General features: G+C 65.8%; 1 protein-coding gene across 1 annotated transcript; it reads right to left on the bottom strand.

The window, feature by feature from the left end:
* Positions 1–7770: 7770 nt before the first annotated feature.
* On the bottom strand, positions 7771–17372 carry CNIH2 (cornichon family AMPA receptor auxiliary protein 2). Its single transcript, XM_068999865.1, has 6 exons — positions 17292–17372; positions 15403–15471; positions 14462–14509; positions 12285–12397; positions 10177–10320; positions 7771–8154 (listed from the first exon to the last, which is right to left on the bottom strand). The coding sequence occupies exons 1-6, from the start codon at positions 17370–17372 to the stop codon at positions 8127–8129; spliced, it is 483 nt and encodes a 160-aa protein (XP_068855966.1). The 3' UTR covers positions 7771–8126.
* Between the last annotated feature and the right edge of the window lie 4536 nt (positions 17373–21908).

The raw sequence follows: 21908 nt of genomic DNA, 5'->3' as shown, positions 1-21908 counted from the left end.
GAGGGGGAAAAGCCCAGCCAACTGGGAGCGCTGGGAGGGGGGAAAACCCAAACTGGGGGTGCTGGGAGGGAGGGAACCCCAAACTGGGCCTGGGAGGGAGGGAACCCAAACTGGGAGCACTGGGGGTCCTGGGGGATTTTGGGGTCCCTGGGGGGAATTGGGGTCCCCTGGGGGATTTGGGGGTCCCCCGGGGGTTTTGGGGGTCCCTGGGGGGATTTTGGGGTCCCCTGGGAGGATTTGGGGGTCCCTGGGGGGATTCTGGGGGTTCCTGGGGGGAATTTGGGGGTCCCTGGGGGGATTTGGGGGTCCCTGGGAGGATTTTGGGGTTCCTGGGGATGATTTTGGGGTCCCTGGGAGGATTTTGGGGTCCCTGGGGAGGATTTTGGGGGTCCCCGGGGGAATTTTGGCGGTCCCTGGGGGGATTTTGGGGTCCCTGGGGGGATTTTGGGGTCCCTGGGGAGGATTTTGGGGGTCCCCAAGGAGCATTTGGGATCCCTGGGGAATTTGGGGGTCCCTGGGGGAATTTGGGGGTCCCTGGGGAGGATTTGGGGGTCCCTGGGGAGGATTTTGGGAGTCCCCGGGAGGATTTTGGGGTCCCCGGGGGAATTTTGGCGGTCCCTGGGGGGATTTTGGGGTCCCTGGGGGGGATTTTGGGGGTCCCTGGGGGAATTTGGGGGTCCCTGGGGGAATTTGGGGGTCCCTGGGGGGGATTTTGGGGGGTTCCTGGGGTGGATTTTGGGGTCCCTGACCCCCCCCCTTTTCCCCCCCCCAGGTGCAGGGCCTGGGCCCCCGGCTCCGCCTGACTTTGGGGGTGCTGCTGCCCGGGGGGGCCCCCCCCGCCCCCCGACCTGGTGCTGCTGCTGCGCTGCCACCCCCCCCCGAAACGGCTGCAGCCCCCCCTGCATCAAGGTACCCCCAAAACACCCCGAAAACCCACCCAAAATCATCCCCAAAATACCCCAAAAACACCCCCAAAATCATCCCCAAAAGCACCTCAAAAACACCCCAAAAAGCACCCCAAAAACACCCTGAAAATCCACCCAAAACCACCCCAAAATACGTGAAAAATCCACCCCAAAAACACCTCAAAAATCCACCCTGAAACACCCAAAAAGCACCCCAAAATACCCCAAAAATCCACCCCAAAATCATCCCCAAAAGCACCCCAAAAACACCCTGAAAATCCACCCAAAACCACCCCCAAAAATCCCCCCAAAACCACCCCAAAAATCCCCCAAAATCCCCCCAAAACCACCCCAAAATACCTCAAAACCACACCAAAAACACCCCAAAAATCCACCCCAAAACCACCCCAAAAATCCACCCAAAACCACCCCAAAATACCCCAAAACCACACCAAAAACACCCCAAAAATCCACCCTAAAACACCCCAAAACTACCCCAAAAACACCCCAAAAACCAGCCCTAAACCACCCCAAAATCCACCCAAAAACCCACCCAAAAACACGCCAAAACCACCCCAAAAATACCCCAAAATCCACCCAAAACCACCCCAAAACCACCCCAAAATCCACCCAAAAATCCACCCAAAACCACCCCCAAAATCCCCCCAAAACCACCCCAAAATACCCCAAAAATCCACCCCAAAAACACCCCAAAAATCCACCCTAAAACACCCAAAAAGCACCCCCAAAACCACCCCAAAATCCACCCAAAAATCCACCCAAAAACACGCCAAAACCACCCCAAAAATACCCCAAAATCCACCCAAAACCACCCCAAAAACACCCCAAAAATCCACCCTAAAACACCCAAAAAGCACCCCAAAAAGACCCCAAAAATCCACCCCAAAATCCACCCAAAAACACCCCCAAAATCCACCCAAAACCCCCCCCAAAACACCCCCAAAATCCCCCCAAAACCACCCCAAAAACACCCCAAAAATCCACCCTAAAACACCCAAAAAGCACCCCAAAAAGACCCCAAAAATCCACCCCAAAATCCACCCAAAAACTCGCCCAAAATCCACCCAAAACACCCCCAAAATCCCCCAAAATACCCCCAAAATACCCCAAAAATCCACCCCAAAAACACCCCAAAAATCCACCCTAAAACACCCAAAAAGCACCCCCAAAACCACCCCAAAATCCACCCAAAACCACCCCAAAATCCCCCAAAATCCCCCCAAAACCACCCCATAAAACCCTAAAATTCCCCGCCCCCGAAATGGCTGCAGCTCCCCTGCATCAATTTTCCCCAATTTTTCCCCATTTCCCCCCAATTTTCCCCATTTCCCATTTTTCCCATTTTCCCCTGATTTTCCCCCATTTTCCCCACTTTCCCATTTCCCCCTGATTTTGCCCCATTTTCCCCCATTTCCCATTTTTCCCATTTTCCCCGGATTTTGCCCCATTTCCCCCATTTTCCCCCATTTCCCATTTTTCCCATTTCCCCCGATTTCCCCCATTTTTCCCATTTTCCCCGGATTTTGCCCCATTTCCCCCATTTTTCCCCATTTCCCGTTTTTCCCATTTCCCCCGGATTTTCCCCCATTTCCCGTTTTCCCCGGATTTTGCCCCATTTCCCCCATTTTCCCCTGATTTTCCCCATTTTTCCCATTTTCCCCTGATTTTACCCCATTTCCCCCATTTTCCCCCATTTCCCGTTTTTCCCATTTCCCCCTGATTTTGCCCCATTTCCCGTTTTTCCCATTTCCCCCTGATTTCCCCCATTTTTCCCATTTTCCCCGGATTTTGCCCCATTTCCCCCATTTTTCCCCATTTCCCGTTTTTCCCATTTCCCCCGGATTTTCCCCCATTTCCCGTTTTCCCCGGATTTTGCCCCATTTCCCCCATTTTCCCCTGATTTTCCCCATTTTTCCCATTTTCCCCTGATTTTACCCCATTTTCCCCCATTTTCCCTCATTTCCCATTTTTCCCATTTTCCCCGGATTTTGCCCCATTTCCCCCATTTCCCCCCATTTCCCATTTTTCCCATTTTCCCCTGATTTTCCCCCATTTTCCCCACTTTCCCATTTCCCCCTGATTTTGCCCCATTTCCCGTTTTTCCCATTTCCCCCTGATTTCCCCCATTTTTCCCATTTTCCCCGGATTTTGCCCCATTTCCCCCATTTTTCCCCATTTCCCATTTTTCCCATTTCCCCCGGATTTTCCCCCATTTCCCATTTTCCCCGGATTTTGCCCCATTTCCCCCATTTCCCCCTGATTTTCCCCGTTTTTCCCATTTTCCCCTGATTTTACCCCATTTCCCCCATTTTCCCTCATTTCCCATTTTTCCCATTTTCCCCTGATTTTGCCCCATTTCCCGTTTTTCCCGTTTTCCCCGGATTTTCCCCCATTTCCCATTTTTCCCATTTCCCCCTGATTTCCCCCATTTTTCCCGTTTTCCCCTGATTTTTCCCATTTTCCCCTGATTTTCCCCCATTTTCCCCACTTTCCCATTTCCCCCTGATTTTGCCCCATTTCCCGTTTTTCCCATTTTCCCCTGCTTTTGCCCCATTTCCCCCCATTTCCCATTTTTCCCGTTTTCCCTGGATTTTGCCCCATTTCCCCCATTTTTCCCCATTTCCCATTTTTCCCGTTTTCCCCGGATTTTCCCCCATTTCCCATTTTTCCCATTTCCCCCATTTTCCCCCATTTCCCATTTTTCCCATTTTCCCCGGATTTTGCCCCATTTCCCATTTTTCCCGTTTTCCCCGGATTTTGCCCCATTTCCCGCAGGTGCCGCTGCTGCTCCCGGGGCTCCGGTACCGCTTCGGGACCTGCCTGGAGCCGGGGGGGGGCCCGGGCAGGCTGCAGGTGAGGGTGGGCACCAGGGGGCACCTGGGGGGCACCCAGGGGGTCAGGGCACACCTGGGGGGGTCAGGGCACACCTGGGGGGCACCTGGGGGGACAAAGGACACACCTGGGGGGCACCTGGGGGGGTCAGGGCACACCTGGGGGGGCACAGGACACACCTGGGGGGCACTTGGGGGGCACCTGGGGGGCACCTGGGGGGACAAAGGACACACCTGGGGGGCACTTGGGGGGCACCTGGGGGGCAAAGGACACACCTGGGGGGCACCTGGGGGGGTCAGGGCACACCTGGGGGGGCACAGGACACACCTGGGGGGCACCTGGGGGGGCACAGGACACACCTGGGGGGCACCTGGGGGGCGTCAGGACACACCTGGTGGAGGAGGGGGCACCTGGGGGGGTCAGGGCACACCTGGGGGGCACCTGGGGGGGTCAGGGCACACCTGGAGGGGCACCTGGGGGATCAGGGCACACTTGGGGGGCACCTGGGGGGCACAGGACACACCTGGGGGGGCACCCGGGGGGGATCAGGGCACACCTGAGGGGGCACCTGGGGGGGGTTCACACCTGGGGGGGCACCCGGGGGGGTTCAGGGCACACCTGAGGGGGCACCTGGGGGGCACCCAGGGGATCAGGGCACACCTGGGGGGCACCTGGGGGGACAAAGGACACACCTGGGGGGCACCTGGGGGGGTCAGGGCACACCCGGGGGGGTTCAGGGCACACCTGGGGGGCACCTGGGGGGTCAGGGCACACCTGGGGGAGGGGGGGGCACACCTGGGGGGCACCTGGGGGGTCAGGACACACCTGGGGGAGGGGGGGCACACCTGGGGGGCACCTGGGGGGGCCAGGGCACACCTGGGGGAGGGGGGGCACACCTGGGGGGCACCAGGGGGCCCAGAGCACACCTGGGGGGCACCCGGGGGATCAGGGCACACCTGGGGGAGGGGGGGCACACCTGGGGGGCACCTGGGGGGCACCTGGGGGGTCACAAGGTGCCCCCTCTCTCTCTCCCCCCCAGGTGCTGGTGCTGCGCCAGGGCCGGGAGGGGCCTCTGCTGACGGCCCAGGTGGGGCTGCCCCCCGTGGGCACCTGAGGGGCACCTGGGCACAGCCGGGGGGGCACCTGGGGGCACCGGGGCACAGCTGGGGGCACCTGGACACACCTGGGGGCACCGGGGCACATCTGGACACACCTGGGCACACCCAGGGACACACCTGGGGGCACCTGGGCACACCTGGGGGCACAGCTGGGCACACCTGGGCACATCCAGGACACACCTGCGGGCACCGGGGCACACCTGGGCACACTTGGGCACATCCAGGACACACCTGGGCACACTTGGGGCACACCTGGGCACATCCAGGACACACCTGCGGGCACCGGGGCACACCTGGGGGCACATCTGGGCACATCCAGGACACACCTGCGGGCACCGGGGCACACTTGGGGCACACCCGGGCACACCCAGGACACACCTGCGGGCACCGGGGCACACCTGGGGGCACACCTGGGCACATCCAGGACACACCTGGGCACACTTGGGGCACACCCGGGCACATCCAGGACACACCTGCGGGCACCGGGGCACACCTGGGGGCACATCTGGGGGCAGCTGGACACACTGGGGCACACCTGGGCACACCCAGGGCACATCTGGGGCACACCTGGGTGACACCTGTGCCCCCCCCCCCCCCCCCCCGTGGTGCCCACCTGAGACACTCGAGTGTCACCTGGGGCACCGGCATCACCCCCCTCCCCCCCACCTGCCCAGTGTCACCAGCACCTGGCACCCCTCGCCTGGCACAGGCCTCACCTGTGCCCCCCTCACCTGTGCCCCCTCACCTGTGCCCCCCTCACCTGGCACTGGTGTCACCTGTGCCCCCTCACCTGTGCCCCTCTCACCTGTGCCCCCTCACCTGGCACCAGTGTCACCTGTGCCCCGCTCACCTGTGCCCCCTCACCTGGCACCAGTGTCACCTGTGCCCCGCTCACCTGTGCCCCTCTCACCTGGCACTGGCGTCACCTGTGCCCCGCTCACCTGTGCCCCCCTCACCTGGCACCAGTGTCACCTGTGCCCCCTCACCTGTGCCCCCCTCACCTGTGCCCCCTCACCTGGCACTCGTGTCACCTGTGCCCCCTCACCTGTGCCCCCTCACCCGGCACTGGTGTCACCTGTGCCCCTCTCACCTGTGCCCCCTCACCTGGCACCGGCATCACCTGTGCCCCCTCACCTGTGCCCCTCTCACCTGTGCCCCTCTCACCTGGCATCGGCGTCACCTGTGCCCCCTCACCTGTGCCCCCTCACCTGGCACCGGCGTCACCTGTGCCCCCTCACCTGTGCCCCCTCACCTGTGCCCCCTCACCTGGCATTGGTGTCACCTGTGCCCCCCTCACCTGGCACCGATCTCACCTGTGCCCCCTCCCCCGTGCCCCCCCCGTGCCCCCAATAAAGCTCCCGGTGCCGCAGCCCTGCCTGATTGGGGGAGGGGCGGCCCCAGTGCTCCCAGTGCCCTCCCAGTGCCCTCCCAGTGCCCTCCCAGTGCTCCCAGTACCACCAGTATTGGCTGGGAACGAGTCCCAGTGCTCCCAGTGCCCTCCCAGTACCACCAGTACTGGCTGGGAGCGAGTCCCAGTGCTCCCAGTGCCCTCCCAGTGCCCTCCCAGTACCCTCCCAGTGCCACCAGTACTGGCTGGGAACAAGTCCCAGTGCTCCCAGTGCCCTCCCAATGCCCTCCCAGTGCCACCAGTATTGGCTGGGAACAAGTCCCAGCACTCCCAGTGTCCTCCCAGTGCTCCCAGTACCACCAGTACTGGCTGGGAACGAGTCCCAGTGCTCCTAGTGCCCTCCTAGTGTCCTCCCAGTGCTCCCAGTACCACCAGTATTGGCTGGGAACGAGTCCCAGTGCTCCCAGTGCTCTCCCAGTGCCCTCCCAGTACCACCAGTATTGGCTGGGAACAAGTCCCAGTGCTCCCAGTGCCCTCCCAGTGCCCTCCCAGTGCTCCCAGTGCCACCAGTACTGGCTGGGAACGAGTCCCAGTGCCCTCCCAGTGCTCCCAGTACCACCAGTATTGGCTGGGAGCGAGTCCCAGTGCCCTCCCAGTGCCTCCCAGTGCCCTCCCAGTACCACCAGTACTGGCTGGGAACGAGTCCCACTGCCCTCCCAGTGCTCCCAGTACCACCAGTACTGGCTGGGAATGAGTCACAGTGCCCTCCCAGTGCTCCCAGTGCCCTCCCAGTGCCCTCCCAGTGCTCCCAGCGCCCTCCCAGCGCCCTCCCAGCGCCCTCCCAGTGCTCCCAGTTCAGTCACTGGTGCCATTTGTCTTTATTGAGCCACGACACAAACCCAGCGGGGGCTGAACTGGGACGAACTGGGAGCCACTGGGCCGGACTGGGAGGTTCCCCCCCCCATCTCCCGCCCCCCTCCCCCCCCCGCTCCCCAAATCGGGGTCATTGCTTGGGGGGAGGGGCGGGAGCTGGGGGGGGCCCCAAAATCCGGGGGGGGGGGGGGGGGGGGGTTGGGAGGGTTTGGGGGGGGTCCCCAAAATAAAGGGGGGAGGGGTCCCAGGGGTCCGGGGGGGTCCCCAAAATCCAGAGGGACCCCAAAATCCCGGGGGGGGAGGGGTTGGGGGTCCCCAAAATCCGGGGGGCTCCAAGGTCTGGGGGGGGCGGGGGGGGGGGGGTCCCGGAGTTTGGGGGGGGTCCCCAAAATACTGGAAGGGGGGGGGGTCCTGGAGGGGTCCCCAAAATCCGGGGGGGGGTCCCAAAATCCGGGGGGGTCCTGGGGGGGTCCCCGACATTCAGGGGGACCCCAAAATCTGGAGGGGGGGGAGGGGTTGGGGGGACCCCGGAGTTTGGGGGGGGGGGGGGGGGGCTCGGGGGTCCCCAAGATCCGGGGGGTCCCCAAAATCCGGGGGGGTCCCCGGTCCGGGGGGGTCCCCGGGGTTGGGGGGGTCCCCAAAATCCGGGGGGGGTCCCCAAAATCGAGGGGGGTCCCCAAAATCCGGGGGGGTCCTCAAGATCCAGGGGGGTCCCAGGGGTCCGGGGGGGTCCCCAAAATCCGGGGGGTCCCGGGGGTTGGGGGGTCCCCAAAATCCGGGGGGGTCCTCAAGATCCAGGGGGGTCCCCAAAATCCGGGGGGGTCCCAGGTCCGGGGGGTCCCCAAAATCCGGGGGGGTCCCCAAAATCCGGGGGGGTCCCAGGTCCGGGGGGTCCCCAAAATCCGGGGGGGTCCTCAAGATCCAGGGGGGGTCCCAGGTCCGGGGGGGTCCCCAAAATCCGGGGGGGGTCCCAGGTCCGGGGGGGTCCCGACGGCGGCGGGGGGGGGTCCCGGGGGTGCCCCCCCCCCCTCAGAAGCTCACCAGTGTGTACACCATACTGGGAGGGGAGGGGCACGCTGGGGCTCCCAGTACGGCCCAATGCCGGCTCCCAGTACGGCCCAGTGCGGGCTCCCAGTACGGCCCAGTGCCGGCTCCCAGTATGGCCCAGTTCATCCCAGTGCACCCCCCTGCCTCCCATAGCTCCCAGTCCCTCCCAGTGCCCTCCCAGTCCACTCCCAGTCCCAGCCCAGCTCATCCCAGTCCCTCCCAGTGCCCCCCAGTCCTTCCCAGTGTCCCCCCAGTCACTCCCAGTGTCCCCTCAGTCCTTCCCAGTCCACTCCCAGTGCCTCCCGCTCCCCTCCAACACCCTCCCAGCGGCTCCCAGTGGCTCCCAGTCCCTCCCAGTCCACTCCCAGTCACTCCCAGTGCCCCCCCAGTCCACTCCCAGTCCACTCCCAGTGCCTCCCACTCCCCTCCAACACCCTCCCAGTGGCTCCCAGTGGCTCCCAGTCCACTCCCAGTCACTCCCAGTGCCCCCCCAGTCCACTCCCAGTCCACTCCCAGTGCCTCCCGCTCCCCTCCAACACCCTCCCAGTGGCTCCCAGTCCCCTTCCAGTCCCTCCCAGTCCACTCCCAGTGCCTCCCGCTCCCTTCCAACACCCTCCCAGCGGCTCCCAGTGGCTCCCAGTGGCTCCCAGTCCCTCCCAGTCCACTCCCACTGCCTCCCCCTCCCCCCAAACACCCTCCCAGTGTCCCCCAGTCCCTCCCAGTCCACTCCCAGTCCCTCCCAGTCCACTCCCAGTCCCTCCCAGCGCCCCCCCAGTCCACTCCCAGTCCACTCCCAGTGCCTCCCGCTCCCCTCCAACACCCTCCCAGCGGCTCCTAGTGGCTCCCAGTGGCTCCCAGTCCACTCCCAGTCCCTCCCAATCCCCTCCCAGTCCACTCCCAGTGCCTCCTGCTCCCCTCAAACACCCTCCCAGTGCCCCCCAGTCCCTCCCAGCGTCCCCCCAGTCCCTCCCAGTCCACTCCCAGTCACTCCCAGTGTCCCCTCAGTCCTTCCCAGTCCACTCCCACTGCCTCCCGCTCCCCTCCAACACCCTCCCAGCGGCTCCCAGTGGCTCCCAGTCCCCTTCCAGTCCCTCCCAGTCCACTCCCACTGCCTCCCACTCCCCCCAAACACCCTCCCAGTGCCCCCCAGTCCCTCCCAGCGTCCCCCCAGTCCCTCCCAACATCCCCCCAGTCCACTCCCAGTCACTTCCAGTGCCCCCCAGTCCCTCCCAGTCCACTCCCAGTGCCTCCCGCTCCCCTCAAACGCTCTCCCAGTGCCTCCCAGTCCCTCCCAGTGTCCCCAGTCCCCTCCCAGTCCCTCCCAGTGCCTCCCGCTCCCCTCCAACACCCTCCCAGCGGCTCCCAGTGGCTCCCAGTCCCCTTCCAGTCCCTCCCGGTCCACTCCCAGTGCCTCCTGCTCCCCCCAAACACCCTCCCAGTGCCCCCCAGTCCCTCCTAGCATCCCCCCAGTCCACTCCCAGTCACTCCCAGTGCCCCCCCAGTCCACTCCCAGTCCACTCCTAGTGCCTCCCGCTCCCCTCCAACACCCTCCCAGCGGCTCCCAGTGGCTCCCAGTCCCTCCCAGTCCCTCCCAGTCCACTCCCAGTGCCTCCTGCTCCCCTCAAACACCCTCCCAGTGCCCCCCAGTCCCTCCCAGCGTCCCCCCAGTCCCTCCCAGTCCACTCCCAGTCACTCCCAGTGTCCCCTCAGTCCTTCCCAGTCCACTCCCACTGCCTCCCGCTCCCCTCCAACACCCAGCGGCTCCCAGTGGCTCCCAGTCCCCTTCCAGTCCCTCCCGGTCCACTCCCACTGCCTCCCGCTCCCCTCCAACACCCTCCCAGCGGCTCCCAGTGGCTCCCAGTCCCCTTCCAGTCCCTCCCAGTCCACTCCCAGTGCCTCCCACTCCCCTCCAACACCCTCCCAGCGGCTCCCAGTCCCCTTCCAGTCCCTCCCAGTCCACTCCCAGTGCCTCCCGCTCGCCTCCAACACCCTCCCAGCGGCTCCCAGCGGCTCCCAGTGCTCCCAGTGGCACCTGTACAGGTAGTAGAAGAAGGAGAGCAGGTAGAAGGCGAGTTTGCACCAGGCCTCCTTCTGGCAGTAGCCCAGGATGTCGGCGTCCATGATGGACACGGCGTCAAAGAGCCCCTCGGAGCCATCGGCCGGGCGGTGGAAGTACCTGGGGGGTCACTGGGGTCACTGGGGAGACTGGGGGATACTGGGGAGACTGGGGGGACTGGGGGGATTGGGGGGACTGGGGTAACTGGGGGGATTTGGGGGACTGGGGGTACTGGAGGGGACACGGCATCAAAGAGCCCCTCGGAGCCGTGATGGCGGTGGAAGGGCCTGGGGGGTCACTGGGGACACTGGGGAGACTGGGGGATACTGGGGGGAGTGGGGGGGTCACTGGGGATACTGGGGTTACTGGGGGGACTGGGGGGAATGGGGATACTGGGGGGGTCATGGGGGGTCATGGGGGGACACGGCATCAAAGAGCCCCTCGGAGCCGTCGGCCGGGCGGTGGAAGTACCTGGGGGGTCACTGGGGTCACTGGGGAGACTGGGGGATACTGGGGTTACTGGGGGGAGTGGGGATACTGGGGGGACTGGGGGATTATGGGGGGACACGGCGTCAAAGAGCCCCTCGGAGCCGTGATGGGCGGTGGGAGGGCCTGGGGGGTCACTGGGGTCACTGGGGAGACTGGGGGGTCACTGGGGTCACTGGGGAGACTGGGGGAGACTGGGGGGACTGGGGGGACTGGGGGGATTTGGGGGACTGGGGGTACTGGAGGGGACACGGCATCAAAGAGCCCCTCGGAGCCGTCGGCCGGGCGGTGGAAGCGCCTGGGGGGTCACTGGGGGGGTCACTGGGGTCACTGGGGAGACTGGGGGATACTGGGGGGACTGGGGATACTGGGGGGACTGGGGGGTCATGGGGGGTCATGGGAGGACACTGGGACACAGCGTCAAAGAGCCCCTCGGAGCTGTGATGGGCGGTGGAAGGACCTGGGGACAGACACACTGGGGACACTGGGGGGCACTGGGGATACTGGGGGGACTGGGGACACTGGGGACACTGGGGATACTGGGGGGACTGGGGACCCTGGGAGGACACTGGGGCCTCAGGGCTGTGGGGACACTGGGGATACTGGGAGGACATGGGGGGGACACTGGGGGCACTGGGGGCACTGGGGATACTGGGGACACTACAGACACACTGGGGACACTGGGGACACACTGGGGACACTGCATCACCCAGTTCCCCCCCCCCAGGACCCCCCCAAATCCTCCCAGGACCCCCCCAGGACCCCCCCAAACCCCTCCAGGACCCCTCAGACCCCCCCAGAACGCCCTCAGACCCCCCCCAGGACCCCCCAAGGACCCCCCAGGACCCCCGAAGACCCCCCAGACCCCTCCCAGGACCCCCCCAAGGACCCCCCCGCACCTCCAGAGGTGGTAGAGCAGCAGGGGCAGGTTCAGCCCCAGCGTCACCCAGACCCCTCCTGACCCCCCTGGGACCCCCCAAACCCCCCCAGGACCCCCCCAGGACCCCCCCAAGGAGCCCCCCGCACCTCCAGAGGTGGTAGAGCAGCAGGGGCAGGTTCAGCCCCAGCGTTACCCAGGCCCCCCAAACCCCCCTGGGACCCCCCAAACCCCCCTGGGACCCCCCAAACCCCCCCAGGACCCCTCTAGGACCCCCCAGGACCCCCGAAGACCCCTCCAGGACCCCCCAGACCCCCCCAGAACGCCCTCAGACCCCCCAGGACCCCCCCAGGACCCCCCCAAGGACCCCCAGACCCCCCAGGACCCCCCCAGGACCCCCAGGACCCCCCCAAGGACCCCCCCGCACCTCCAGAGGTGGTAGAGCAGCAGGGGCAGGTTCAGCCCCAGCGTCACCCAGACCCCCCAAACCCCCCTGGGACCCCCCCAAACCCCCCCAGGACCCCCCCAGGACCCTCCAGGACCCCCCAGGACCCCCCCAAGGACCCCCCCGCACCTCCAGAGGTGGTAGAGCAGCAGGGGCAGGTTCAGCCCCAGCGTCACCCAGACCCCCCAAACCCCCCTGGGACCCCCCCAAACCCCCCCAGGACCCCCCCAGGACCCTCCAGGACCCCCCAGGACCCCCCCAAGGACCCCCCCGCACCTCCAGAGGTGGTAGAGCAGCAGGGGCAGGTTCAGCCCCAGCGTCACCCACTCGGCCGCGCACAGGAACATGAGGCAGAAGAGGCCGTGGATGCAATACTCGGGCACCACCAGCTGGGGGCGACACCGGCGTCACCCCAGTGTGCCCCCAGGGTCACCCCACTGTCCCCAGGGTCACCCCATTATCCCCAGGGTCACCCCATTGTCCCCCAGGGTTACCCCATTGTCCCCAGGGTCACCCCACTGTGCCCAAAGCCGCCCCTTGTCCCCAAAGCCACCCCACTGTGCCCAGGGTCACCCCATTGTCCCCCAGGGTTACCCCATTGTCCCCAGGGTTACCCCATTATCCCCAGGGTCACCCCAGTGTGCCCCCAGGGTCACCCCACTGTCCCCAGGGTCACCCCATTGCCCCCAGGGTTACCCCATTGTCCCCAGGGTCACCCCACTGTGCCCAAAGCCGCCCCTTGTCCCCAAAGCCACCCCACTGTGCCCAGGGTCACCCCATTGTGCCCCCAGGGTCACCCCATTATCCCCAGGGTCACCCCATTGTGCCCAGGGTCACCCCCCTGCCCCCAGGGCCACCCCACTGACCCCACCCCATTGCCCCCAGGGCCACCTCACTGCCCCCAGGGTCACCCCATTACCCCCAGGGCCACCCCATTGTCCCCAAGGCCACCCCACTGTCCCCAAAGCCGCCCCTTGTCCCCAAAGCCACCCCACTGTGCCCAGGGCCACCCACTGTCCCCCAGGGCCACCCCATTGTGCCCAGGGCCACCCCATTGTCCCCCAGGGCCACCCCACTGTCCCCAGGGCCACCCCACTGTCCCCCAGGGCCACCCCATTGCACCCAGGGCCACCCCATTGCACCCAGGGTCACCCCATTGTGCCCCCAGGGTCACCCCATTGTGCCCCAGGGCCACCCCACTGTCCCCAGGGTCACCCCACTGTCCCCAGGGCCACCCCATTATCCCCAGGGCCACCCCACTGTCCCCCAGGGCCACCCCATTGTCCCCCAGGGTCACCCCACTGTCCCCAGGGCCACCCCCTGTCGGTTTTGGGGAGGGGGGGTCGCTGTAGAGAGCGGGGCCGGTTTGGGGGGGTCGGATTTGGGGGAGGGGAGGTCAGTTTTTGGGGAGGGGGGGTCAGGTTTTTTGGGGGGGGGTCAGGTTTTGGGGGGGTCGGTTTTTGGGGGGGTCAGTTTTTGGGGGGGTCAGTTTTTGGGGGAGAGGGGATCAGGTTTTTTTGGGGGATCAGTTTTTTGGGGGGGTCAGTTTTGGGGAGGGGGGTCAGGATTTTTTTGGGAGGGTCAGTTTGGGGGGGGGTCAGTTTTTGGGGGAGAGGGGATCAGGTGTTTTTGGGGGGTTCGGCTTTGGGGGGGGTCAGTTTTTGGGGAGGGGGGGGTCAGGTTTTTTGGGGTAGACTCAGGTTTTTTTGGGAGTTCATTTTTTTGGGAGGGGGCAGTTTTTGGGGGAGGGGGGGTCAGGTTTTTTTGGGGGAGGGGGGTCAGGTTTTTTGGGAGTTTGGTTTTTGGGGGGGGTCAGGTTTTTGGGGGGTCAGTTTTTGGGGGAGGGGGGTCAGGTTTTTTGGGGGGTCAGATTTTTGGGGAGTTCAGTTTTTGGGGGGGTCAGTTTTTGGGGGAGGGGGTTCAGGTTTTTTGGGGGGTCAGTTTTTGGGGGGGTTCGGTTTTTGGGGGGGGTCAGTTTTTTGGGGCGTCAGTTTTTTGGGGGGGTTCGGTTTTTTGGGGGTTCAGTTTTTTGGGGGGTCAGTTTTTGGGGGGTCGATTTTTTGGGGGGGTCAGTTTTTGGGGGAGAGGGTTCAGGTTTTTTGGGGGCGTCAGGATTTTTGGGGGGGTCAGATTTTTGGGGAATTCAGTTTTTGGGAGAGTCAGTTTTTGGGGGAGGGGGGAAGTTTTTGGGGGGTCAGTTTTTGGGGGGTTCGGTTTTTGGGGGGGTCAGGATTTTTGGGGGGGGTTCGGTTTTTTGGGGGGTCAGTTTTGGGGGGGGTTCGGTTTTTGGGGGGTTCGGTTTTGGGGGGGTCAGTTTTTGGGGGAGGGGGTTCTGGTTTTTTTGGAAGTGCTCGGTTTTTTGGGGGGTCAGTTTTTGGGGGAGGGGGTTCTGTTTTTTTGGGGGGGGTCCGATTTTTTGGGGGGGGTCCGATTTTTTGGGGGGGGGTCCCCACCTTGCGCAGGAGGCAGCAAATCCTCTCGATGTTTTTCAACCGCTCGCGCTGGGGGGGGGGGGGAAAGAAATTGGGGGGTTTGGGGGGGGTCCCCAACCCCTGGGTGCCCCCACCCCCCCCCAAAGACCCCCCCAAGACGCCCCCGCACCCCCTCGCTGGGTTTGGGGGGGGGGGAGGGGGAGCTGTCGGTGCCCCTCCCCACCCCCCGAGGGTTTTTTTGGGGGGGGGGGGGAGGGGGAGCAGGAATGGGGTCGGGGGGGGAGGGGCTGGGCCCGTCCCCGGTTTTGGGGGGGGCTAAAAATAGAACCCGACCTCGATTCCTCCCCCCCCTCCCCCCACCCTCGACCCAGAACCCCCCCCCCCCCAGTTCTACCCCTCCCCCCCCAACCCGGACATCTGCCCCTCCCCCACTCGCGGGGGGGGGATTTTGGGGGTCCCTGGGGAGTTGGGGGTGGGGGGTCTAAGGGGGGGGAGGGGTCCCATGGGAGGGAGCTCAGGGGTGCTATGGGGGGGGGGAGGGGTGGTCATGAGTGGGGGAGGGGACTCAGGAGTTTTGGGGGGGGGGGGTCCCAAGGGTGGGGGAGGGGGTGTCCATGGTGGGGGGGGGTGCTGCAGGGGGGTCCGGGGGGGGTCTGAGGGGGTCCTGGGGGGGGTCCTGGGGGTCTCAGGGGGGTCCCGGGGGGCGTCCCGGGGGTCTCTGGGGGGTCTCGGGGGGGTCCTGGGGGTCTCAGGGGGGTCCCGGGGGGGGTCCCGGGGGTCTCTGGGGGTCTCGGGGGGGTCCTGGGGGTCTGAGAGTGTCCGGGGGAAATTGGGGGGGAGGGGCTGAGTTTGGAGGGGTCTGAGGGGGTTTGGGGAGGGGTCCCGGGGGTCTCTCGGGGGGGCGATCCTGAGGGGGTCCTGGGGGTCCCGGGGGGGTCCCGGGGGGGTCCGGGGCCACTCACCGCCCGCGCGGGGTTGCCCTGATCGATCGGGTTCTTGAAGTCCGTTCGGAGCTCGTCAAAGGCGATGATCTGGGGGGGGGGGGGGGTGGAGAGGGGAGAGGAATTGGGGGAGGGGCTCTGAGGGGACCCCGAGGTTCCAACACCCCCCCGAGACCCCCCCCCAAACCCTCCCCCACCCCCACAGCGGCTCCACAGCGAGGTGGGGGAGGGGAAAGGGGCAGCGTGAAGGGACCCAGAGACCCCAAAATCCCCCCAGACCCCCCCCCTCCCCCACCAAAGACCCCCCCCCCCCACGCCGAACGCGGGGGGAGGGGTGCACACCCCAGACCCCCCCGCCCCCCCAAAAAAACACCCCCAAAACCCCAAAACTGCCCCAAAATCCCCCCCCAGGCCTCTCTGGACCCCTCCCCAAACCCATCCCGGGGGGGGAAAGGGGGACCCAGACCCCCCCCTCCCCAATTTCTCCCCGGACCCCCCCCCCCCCAAACCCCCCCCAGACCCTCTGGACCCCCGCCCCCACGTCCAAAACCCCCCCAAAAAGGCGCCAGCGGAGCCGCTGCATCCGTTGCCATGGCAACAGCGCCGCTTAGCAACGGCCTTGGAAACGGCGATGGGGAGGGGGAGGGGGAGGCTGAACCCCCCCCGAGACCCCCCCGGGACCCCCCCGGGGTCTCCCCAAAACTCCTCCACTCCCCCCTCCCCCCGCTGTTGCCATGGTAACCCGCCCCCCCCCTCTTTTCCCAAATGCCGCCGTTGCTTAGCAACGCCCCCCCCCCCTCCAGCGCATCCCTGGAGCCCCCCCCCGCGTTGCCTGGCAACGCCTCCCCCCCCCCCAATTCGTGACCCGGCAACGCCGCCCCCTCCCCAAATTCGCCCCCCTCCCCAAATTCTCCCCCCTCCCCAAATTCGCCCCCCTCCCCAAATTCTCCCCCTCCCCAAATTCTCCCCCCTCCTCAAATTCTCCCCCCTCCCCAAATTCCCCCCTCCCCAAATTCGCCCCCTCCCCAAATTCTCCCCCCTCCCCAAATTCTCCCCTTCCCCAAATTCGCCCCTCCCCAAATTTGCCCCCCTCCCCAAATTCGCCCCCCTCCCCAAATTCTCCCCCCCTCCCCAAATTCGCCCCCTCCCCAAATTCTCCCCCTCCCCAAATTCTCCCCCTCCCCAAATTCGCCCCCCTCCCCAAATTCGCCCCCTCCCCAAATTCTCCCCCTCCCCAAATTCTCCCCCTCCCCAAATTCGCCCCCTCCCCCAATTCTCCCCCCTCCCCAAATTCGCCCCCCTCCCCAAATTCGCCCCCTCCCCAAATTTTGGGTACCGAACCCACCCTGGAGGGGGGGTTCAGGTGTCACCTCCGACCTCCCCCCATGACCCCCCCCACCTGAGACCCCCCCAAAATTTCCATTCCCCCCCCCCCACCTGCGCATCCCCTGGAGGGGGGGAGGGGCGGTTTGGGGACAATTCCCGACTCCTCCAGGACCCCCCCCCCAAAATCTCGACCACCCCCCCAAAATCTCAAACCCCCCCTCAAAACCTCGACCCCCCCCCCTCCCCCACATCCACCTGCCCATCCCAGACCCCCCCCCCCCACACCGGTAAAGGGGGGGGGGGAGGGGCGGTTTGGGGACAATTCCTGACTCCCCCCCCCAAAATCTCGACCCCCCCCCCAAAATTTCGACCACCCCCCAAAAATCTCGATGCCCCCCTCAAAACCTCGACCCCCCCCCTCCCCCACATCCACACCCCCCCCCCCCACCCCCCTCCTCACCGCGAAAAGAGGGGGGAGGGGCGACTCGGCGACAATTCCCATCTCCCCCATCCCCCACCCCCCCCCCAAAAAAAATTTGGGGGTGCCCCCCCCCGGCCCCCCCCGGCCCCCCGGCCCCACTCACGTGCCAGATGACGAAGAAGATGAGGGAGGCGCAGAGCACGAGGGTCAGCATGTAACAGAAGGCGGCGAAGGTGAACGCCATGATGGGGGGGGGGGGAGGGGCGCGGGGGGGGGGAGGGGGAGGGGAGGGGAGTTGAGGTGGGGGGGGGGGGGGGGCCTCAGCCCCGGGGTCCGGCCATGGCGGGGGAAGGGGGGGGCAAAAAAAAAAAAAAAAGGGGGGGAAGGGGGGGGGTCCCCGAAATTGTCGCTACCGAGAGCCGGGGCCGGCGGGCGCCATGGCCCGGGAGGGGGAGGGCTGGGGAGGGGGAGGGGCGAGGGGAGGGAGGGGCTTCGGAAGGGGTTGGGGGGGTGGGGGAGGTGGGGGTGGAGGGGTTGGGGGAGGGGTTTGGGGGGGGTGGGAGGGGTTTGGGGGTTGGGGGAGGGGATTTGGGGCTTGGGGAGGGAGGGGCTTGGGGAGGGGGAGGGTTTTGGAAGGGTTTGGGGTGAGGGGGGTGGGGGTTGAGGGTTGGGGGGGTTGGGGGAGGGGCTTGGAGTGTGGGAGGGGTTGGGGAGGGGTTTGGGGGGTTGGGGGGAGGGGATTTGGGGAGAGTGGAGGAGGGGTTTGGGGAGGGGCTTGGGGAGGGGCTTGGGGAGGGGGAGGGGTTGGGGGGCTTGGGGGAGGGTGGGGGAGGGGCGTGGGGAGGGGCTTGGGAGGGGGAGGGGATTTGGGGTTTGGGGGGAGGAGATTTGGGGGGGTGGGGGAGGGGCTTGGGGTGTGGGAGGGGTTTGGGGGTTGGGGGAGGGGCTTGAGGGTTGGGGGAGGGGCTTGGGGAGTTGAGGGGGGGGGGCTCAGCCCCGGGGTCCGGCCATGGCGGGGGGAAGGGGGGGCAAAAAAAAAAAAAAAGGGGGGGAAAGGGGGGGGGTCCCCGAAATTGTCGCTACCGAGAGCCGGGGCCGGCGGGCGCCATGGCCCGGGAGGGGGGAGGGGCTGGGGGAGGGGGAGGGGCGAGGGGGGGAGGGGCTTCGGAAGGGGTTGGGGGGTGGGGGGAGGTGGGGGTGGAGGGGTTGGGGGAGGGGTTTGGGGGGTGGGAGGGGTTTGGGGGTTGGGGGGAGGGGATTTGGGGCTTGGTGAGGGAGGGGCTTGGGGAGGGGCTTGGGGAGGGGGAGGGGTTTTGGAAGGGTTTGGGGGTGAGGGGGGTGGGGGTTGAGGGGTTGGGGGGGTTGGGGGAGGGGCTTGGAGTGTGGGAGGGGTTGGGGAGGGGTTTGGGGGGTTGGGGGGAGGGGCTTGGGGTTTGGGAGGGGTTTGGGGGTTGGGGAGGGGATTGGGGAGGGTGGGGGAGGGGCTTGGGGAGGGGGAGGGGTTTGGGGGGGTTGGGGGGAGGGGATTTGGGGTGTGGGAGGGGTTTGGGGTTGGGGGGAGGGGATTTGGGGAGAGTGGGGGAGGGGCTTGGGGTGTGGGAGGGGTTTGGGGAGGCGTTTGGGGGGGTTGGGGGAGGGGCTTGGGGAGGGGCTTGGGGAGGGGGAGGGGTTGGGGAGGGGATTTGGGGGGTTTGGGGGGAGGGGCTTGGGGTTTGGGAGGGGTTTGGGGGATTTGGGGAGGGGCTGGGGGTGTGGAGGGGCTTGGGGGTTTGGGGGAAGGGGCTTGGGGTGGGGGAGGGGTTTGGGAGGGTGGGAGAGGGGCTTGGGGTGGGGGAGGGGTTTGGGGTGAGGGGGTTTTGGGGGTTTTGGGGGGAGGGGCTTGGGATGTCGGAGGGGTTTGGGGGTTGGGGGGAGGGCATTTGGGGAGGGTGGGGGAGGGGCTTGGAGTGTGGGAGGAGTTGGGGAGGGGATTTGGGGAGGGTGGGGGAGGGCGTGGGAGGGAGGGGATTTAAAGGGGTGGAGGAGGGGGTGGGGCTTGAGGGGGAGGGGCTCGGAGAGGGGAGGGGCTTGGGAGCAGCAAAGGGGGCGGGCTGAGGGGGCGGGGCTGAGGGGGGGCTTGGGGGGACACCTGGGGGAGACCCGTGGGGACACCCATGGGACACCTGGGACACCTGGGTGACACCCATGGGACACCTGGGGACACCCATTGGACACCCTTGGGACACCCTTGGGACACCTGGGACACCTGGGACACCCATGGGACACCTGGGTGACACCCGTGGGACACCTGGGACAGCCATGGGACATCTGGGGGACACCCATGGGACACCTGGGTGACACTGGGGACACCATGGGACACCCATGGGACACCTGGGGGACACCCTTGGGACACCTGGGACACCTGGGTGACAGCCATGGGACACCTGGGTGACACCTGGGACACCCATGGGACACTCGTGGGGATATCTGGGACACCTGGGGGACACTTGGGGGACACCCATGGGACACGTGGGACACCCATGGGACAGCTGGGGGACACCTGGGACACCCATGGGATACCTGGGGGACACTTGGGGGACACCCATGGGACACCTGGGCGACACCCATGGGACACCCATGGAACACCTGGGTGACACTCGTGGGACACCTGGGTGACACCCATGGGACACCTGGGACACCTGGGACACCTGGGACACCCATGGGACACTCGTGGGACACCTGAGACACCTGGGGGACACCCATGGGACACCTGGGGGACATTTGGGGGACACCCATAGGATACCTGGGACACTTGGGTGACACCCGTGGGACAGCTGGGACAGCCATGGGACACCTGGGGGACACCTGGGTGACACCTGGGGGACACCTGGGACAGCCATGGAACACCTGGGTGACACTTGGGGGACACCCATGGGACACCTGGGGGACACCTGAGACACCTGGGTGACACCCATGGGACACCTGAGACACCCATGGGACACCCATAGGGATATCTGGGGACACCTGGGGGACACCCATGGGACACCCATGGACACCCATGGGACACGTGGGACACCCATGGGACACCTGGGTGACATCTGTGTGACACCTGGGTGACACCCATGGGACACCTGGGGACACCTGGGACACCCATGGGACACCTGGGACACCTGGGTGACACCCATGGGACACCTGGGGACACCTGGGACACCCATGGGACACCTGGGACACCTGGGTGACACCCATGGACACCTGGGGACACCTGGGACACCCATGGGATACCTGGGACACCTGGGTGACACCCATGGGACACCTGGGGACACTGGGACACCCATGGGATACCTGGGACACCTGGGTGACACCCATGGGACACGTGGGACACCCATGGGACACCCTGGGTGACATCTGTGTGACACCTGGGTGACAGCCATGGGACACCTGGGACACCCATGGGACACCTGGGACACCTGGGTGACACCTGGGGACACCTGGGGACACCCATGGGATACCTGGGACACTTGGGTGACACCCATGGGACAGCTGGGGGACACCTGGGACACCCATGGGACACCCATGGGACACCTGAGACACTTGGGTGACACCCATGGGACACTTGGGACACTTGGGTGACACCCGTGGGACACCCATGGGACACCTGAGACACCTGGGTGACACCCATGGGAACACTGGGTGACACCTGTGGGACACTTGGGACACCCATGGGACACCTGGGACAGCCATGGGGCACCCATGGAACACTCGTGGGGATATCTGGGACACCTGGGTGACACTTGGGGGACACCCATGGGACACGTGGGACACCCATGGGACACCCATGGGACACCTGGGACACCTGGGTGACACCCATGGGACACCTGGGGGACACCCGTGGGACACCCGTGGGACACCCATGGGACACCTGGGGACACCTGGGACACCCATGGGACACCTGGGGGACATCCATGAGACACCTGGGTGACACTTGGGTGACACTTGGGGGACACCCATGGGACACCTGGGTGACACCCATGGGACACCCATGGGACACCTGGGGGAGACCCATGGGACACCCATGGGACACCTGGGACACCTGGGACACCTGGGGGACACCCATGGGACACCTGGGGGACACTTGGGTGACACTTGGGGGACAGCCATGGGACACCTGGGACACCTGGGGGACACCCTTGGGACACCTGGGGACACCTGGGACACCCATGGGACACCCATGGGACACCTGGGACACCTGGGTGACACCCATGGGACACCTGGGACACCCATGGGACACCCATGGGACACCTGGGTGACACCCATGGGACACCTGGGGGACACCTGGGACACCTGGGGGACACCCGTGGGACACCCGTGGGACACCCATGGGACACCTGGGGACACCTGGGACACCCATGGGACACCTGGGACACCTGGGGGACACCCATGGGACACCTGGGACAGCCATGGGACACCTGGGTGACACTTGGGGGACACCCATGGGACACCTGGGGGACACCTGAGACACCTGGGTGACACCCATGGGACACCTGAGACACTTGGGTGACACCCATGGGACACTTGGGACACTTGGGTGACACCCGTGGGACACCCATGGGACACCTGAGACACCTGGGTGACACCCATGGGACACCTGGGGACACCTTGGACACCCATGGGACACCTGGGACACTTGGGTGACAGCCATGGGACACCTGGGACACCTGGGACACCCATGGGACACCTGGGTGACCCCTGGGTGACACCCATGGGACACCTGGGTGACACCTGTGGGACACCTGGGACAGCC

This window comes from Aphelocoma coerulescens, unplaced genomic scaffold, assembly GCF_041296385.1.
Source record: "Aphelocoma coerulescens isolate FSJ_1873_10779 unplaced genomic scaffold, UR_Acoe_1.0 HiC_scaffold_606, whole genome shotgun sequence".
Classification (NCBI taxonomy): domain Eukaryota; kingdom Metazoa; phylum Chordata; class Aves; order Passeriformes; family Corvidae; genus Aphelocoma; species Aphelocoma coerulescens.
Note: the sequence above shows the minus strand (reverse complement) of the source record. Positions and strands in the feature narration are given on the sequence as shown.